General features: G+C 50.9%; 1 protein-coding gene across 3 annotated transcripts in view; it reads left to right on the forward strand.

Moving 5' to 3' along the window:
- Positions 1 to 919: 919 nt before the first annotated feature.
- ARNTL2 (aryl hydrocarbon receptor nuclear translocator like 2) overlaps positions 920 to 4,749 on the forward strand; it is an 82,428-nt gene continuing 78,598 nt past the window's right edge. Inside the window, exon 1 of one of the 3 annotated variants that reach the window (XM_017507062.2) lies at positions 920 to 1,136. In XM_017507062.2, coding sequence (XP_017362551.1) covers positions 1,106 to 1,136 — 31 coding nt within the window. In that variant the 5' untranslated portion in view covers positions 920 to 1,105. Of the gene's footprint in view, positions 1,137 to 1,297; positions 1,317 to 4,749 lie in introns of those variants that run through there. The other 2 variants (XM_017507063.2, XM_037730894.1) reach the window with 2 other exon arrangements.

A 4,749-nucleotide genomic window follows, 5' to 3' on the forward strand; every position in this document is an offset into this window, starting at 1 on the left:
CCACACATACACCTCTGGATGGCCTCCCGGAATTAGAAAATGTTTAGTAACTGGAAGACCACTAAAAGGGGAAGAATGATCCACCCCGGCAGCGCCTAATTAACTTGAGACATTCTTCTATTGTTCCTTATTCCTGCCTCAATTGATAAGGCAATTGGACTTTGTAGACGACCTTAGTCAACCTCATGACTCCAGACCCAACGACCCCCTCCCAGCTTGCAAAAACCGCCCTAAACTGTAAATTCTGTAACTTTCCACTGCCTACCCTAAACCTATAAAACCAACTCCTATCCCACCACCCTGTACTGACTCTTTTCAACTCAGCCCACCTGCACCCGGGTGAGTAAACAGCCATGTTTAGGGGGTCTCTTCATTCAGAGCGCGCTTAACAGGGACCAGTGGGAGGGCAGCGAACCAGTGTATTCTGGACACTAGCTATAAGGATGTAGGGCTGTCAAGTGATCCCCAAAAGATCTTGTTTCTGGATTTACCCAACCATTCCAGGTGGCAAAACGGCTTCCTTGGGGACCCTCTCTCCATCCTCTACACCCTCCTTTCTGCAGCTAAGCCCTTCCTTAAGCAGAAAAGAGCAGGGTCTCTCGTCCAGCACCGCCTCCCCAAGCCCAGCCCCGTGCCCTCCGCTAACCCGCCGTGCAAGGGTCTTCATTCACCCTTTACCTCTGCCCCGAGGGTCTACAACTGCAGTCTTCGGAACGCCTGGGCAAAGCCTGCTATGAGCATGGAAGCCTGTTTTCAATGGGCGGGTTGCTAGAAAGACCCGACTGGGGGAGGGCTCGGCGGGGCGGTGTCCGCGGCGACTCCGCCCTTCGCCCGGGTCCCGTTCCCGCCGGGGAGCCCCGGGGCGCCCAGAGCGGCGGGCGCCTGGCCCCAGTCCGCATGCTCAGTAGCCGCGGCCGGCCGGGCTGCGGGGAGGCGTCGGCTGCGCGCCCAGGGGCTGCGGTGGCGGTCGCCGCGGCACCGGGCAGGGCCCGCCAGTCCCCGCTTCCCCGCTCCGGAGCCGCCGCCTGGGCAGGGGCACGGCGGGCCCGGGGCTCCTCCATGCTGCCAGCCACGGGGCTGCGGAGCCGGCCGGGTGGCTCCTGCGATGGCGGCGGAAGAGGAGGCTGCGGCGGGAGGTGAGGCTGCGGGCGGCGAGACGGCCGCCCCGGGTGGGCGCGCGGCGCCTGACGCGCTGGGGGCGCCTCCGCGACGCCAGGTCTGCCCCCTGTGCCCCGAGGGAAGCGCCCGCCCCTGTTCCCTCGGGCCCGGCGTTGCCTCCGAGGGGCGCTGGGACAAGGCCGCCCCGGGGGGCACAGGTGCGGCGCGGCGCCCGGCGCGTCCTCCGGGGCCGCGGAGCGTGGGGAGGGGACCCGGGGTCGCCGCCGGCGCTCAGGACGCTGTATCTGTCGGGGTCCCGAGCCGGGTGCATTGGCGAAAGGGAGCCGGCGACGGACCCTGCACCCTGGGATGGGAGCAGCCGCCTCCTCCCACCGCTGGGAGCCCGCCTCAGCGTCGGCAAGGCTTGCATCCCCGCGGGGACTTTACGTCTCTTCTTTCTTTCGTGTAAAACAATTGTCAGCAGCCGTGGACGGAACCCGGGTCATGCGAACCGCTCCCCTCTGAGCTGAAAACACTCGCGGCTTCCCGGCTTGAGCGCGCAGGCGGGCAGGTGCGCGTGGACTGGGGGCCACACTCCGGGACCGCGACAGCCCTCCGTCAGCGACGCCTTCCACCACTGCAGCTTCAGGAAAGTCGTCAGTGGAGTTAGCTGGTTCGATGATATATTTCTGAGGTATTTTTGTGAACAGAGTAGGAAGTTTGCTGTGCTTTTTCCGTCTCGCTAGTATTCACCGGCCGTATTCTGTGGTTTCTTACAACGGGGCCTTTGGGACTACTGCTCACAATTATGGAATGATTATAAAATAGCTGTTAAGACCAATGGGAGGCAGGAAAACAGAAATAACTAAAGGAAGATTGGCAGAGAAGTTCACGGAAGCAGTTAATTCTCCCCTTTCCTTTTGGAATAAGGTGATAGAGTTTTAGATACTTCTCTGAAATAAGGCCATGAGAGGAGGTGGCTTTTGAAATTCTAATATAATTGTGGGAATTTAGATCGTGGGGAGATTTGAGAAATTCCATCGTTTGACTATTAGTAGTTTTAGGTAAATCCTTTGTTGAAAATAGAAGATGGCATGTCTGGTGTTAAGCTCTGACACCCTTTTTGCTCAGTCTTGTGATTCAGTTCTGCCCTTTACTGTCTGTGTCACCCAGGTTATTTGAATTCCCTTAGTCTATGTTCTCCCATCTGTAAAATGGAGATAACGATGCAGTCCGCTCTATGGGATTGCTAGGATTAAATGAGATATGAATGCAAATAAAATGCTTAGCCCGATGCTGAGGAAATAGTGTTTCATAAAACATTAGCTTAATGTAGTTATTAATTTACAACTCCAATTTGCTTTGTGAAATTGGTGAGTCCTGTCTGGTCCATTAAGAAAGGGAGGAAGAGAGGAAGGGGAAGGGGAAAGGGAAGGGGGGAAGAAAGAAGGAAAAAAATGCACCTACTAATTCAAAGAACAACTTTCTGCAGAGAAGTCTTATGGACTTACAGCATACAAGCTTTTAGATAAAGTTTATTGTTATTTATCTATTTTAGATAAATAGTTCATTGCTCTTTGCATATCAAATGTAAAGTTGGGAATAATAACAATTAAATTTTCTTAGTTAAGGGTAGCAATGTTTCTGTGGAGGCTGGGAGAGCCTGAAGGTATGATAAGTACCTAAGATGTCCCAGACATTTCACAAGGGGTGCTTCCGTTAGTCTTACAGCAACTTTGTGATGTAGGTGGTATCTCCATTTCACAGATGAGAAAACTGAGGCTGGCTCACAGTTATACAGCCAGGACGTGACAGAACTAGTTAAAATCCATGGCTCTCAATGATACAGCTTTGGTTTCTTTCCCATCTGAGTTGGTGGTGCTAATGAGCAAGTGTGCTCACTTCCAGACACCTGTTTATCTAAAGAGTGGTAAAAATAAAATAAAATTCTCAATGGAAGTCTCTAGGAAAAAAACAATATATGTATGTTTTTACTATTTCTCCCTATCCCCAGAGGGAAAACATAAACAGGCCTCTGGGCCAGTTGGTGGCCCTCTGCAAAACTGGCCCTAAGGTTTTTGTTTTAATAGCATAAGCCAAACTGTGGGTTTCCCCATCCCATCTGTTTTAGATGGTAAACACTGAGATTGAGCATGCTGCCAAGTGACTGGGTGTCCTGATAAATGATTCCAGAATCCTTGGAGTTAGGAAGAGGGCGGTCTTGAGGAGCAGCACATTTCCAAGACTGGTGGCCAGAGATGATCTGGGGTCAAGGCATCTGTGGGGCAGCTTTCTCACCTTCCCTTTTCTTACCATTTCATGTTTTCACCTATGATATTATAAGATTCAACTGTTTTACATGTGGTTCTGCAATTATAGTGGTTTAAATTCATTTCGTGAGTCAGCAATCAAAAGTCATGTCCCAATCAACCTTGCATAAGCTCCTGTTCCTGGCATGGATCCTTGGGCAAAATTTCAGCCAGAAATGCTTGACTCAAGATAAACTAGGATGGGCTAATTAATATTTAAGGCGGAGGAAAGGAGAGAAGGGAAGCGAGAAAGAGTGAGAGAGGAGGGAGAAGAAGGAAGGAGGGCAAGTGTGAAGTAAAGAGAGGAGGAGAGGGAAAAGGAAGAGGAAGGAGAGAGTGAAGGAAGGAGATGGAGGGGAGGGGAGGGACTGACACTCCATCAAAGTTTGACTCCAGGAAAAACAAAAACTAATGTTTAAAATGTATAGGAAGAGCCAAAATGTCAGTAGGATAAGAGTGATTTCAGTGTACTTTATCCTTGTGAAATGACTTCCTGGTTCTAAAAAGCATGGTGTTGTTCTGTGCTGTGGACACTAAGGTAGCATCCTTTTAAAATCCCCCTTTGTCATGTTCAGAAAATCATAAATGAGCCAATAACAATTCATTCTAGTAGCCCCAGTTTCAGTTGTCCCATTTAATTGAAGACCTCCACTTCTCTGCAGTGACAATTGAATTACTTGGGTGCTTGGGATCTGGGTCATTAGCATCATCATAGACAGAAGCATTACCAGGGACCTCAGAGTATGCCATGTGCCTTACAGGAAGCAAAGGTACCTGAGACATCTGCCTACTCTGTGAGACAGTGATTCCCTGCCCTGGTTTTTGCAAGTTTACTACCTGGAGTGGCTCCCCTGGTTCTAAGCATCCCATCCCTCTGTAGCCCCTGCCTTGCCCAGTGCCTCACCCCTTCCCAGTGGCAAGAGCCTGTGGGAACTAAGAGCCTTCAGTGTAAGCCCTTACTGGGACTGCAGGTGGGATATATTCTCCGTAGTAGCGTGTAGTATTTCTAGATATATACTGGTAATTTATGCAATTCTTAGCTATGCATGCCCTGCCCCACCCTGTTTCCTTCTCTTACTCAGGTGCTGTCATACTTACTGGTCCCTGACACATACTATTTATATTGTATCACACTAGGCTACAATATCCCATTTACCCACCCAGTTTTTTAACTTAAAAAAATTTTTTTTTCAGACAGCATCTCATTCTGTTGCCAGGCTGGAGTGCAGTGGCGCCATCTCGGCTCGCTGCAACCTCCGACTCCCTGGTTCAAGCGATTCTCTGCCTCAGGCTCCCAAGTAGCTGGGACTACAGGTGTGAGCCACCACGCCCAGCTAATTTT

Source organism: Cebus imitator, unplaced genomic scaffold (assembly GCF_001604975.1).
Source record: "Cebus imitator isolate Cc_AM_T3 unplaced genomic scaffold, Cebus_imitator-1.0 Scaffold367, whole genome shotgun sequence".
Taxonomy (NCBI): Eukaryota; Metazoa; Chordata; class Mammalia; order Primates; family Cebidae; genus Cebus; species Cebus imitator.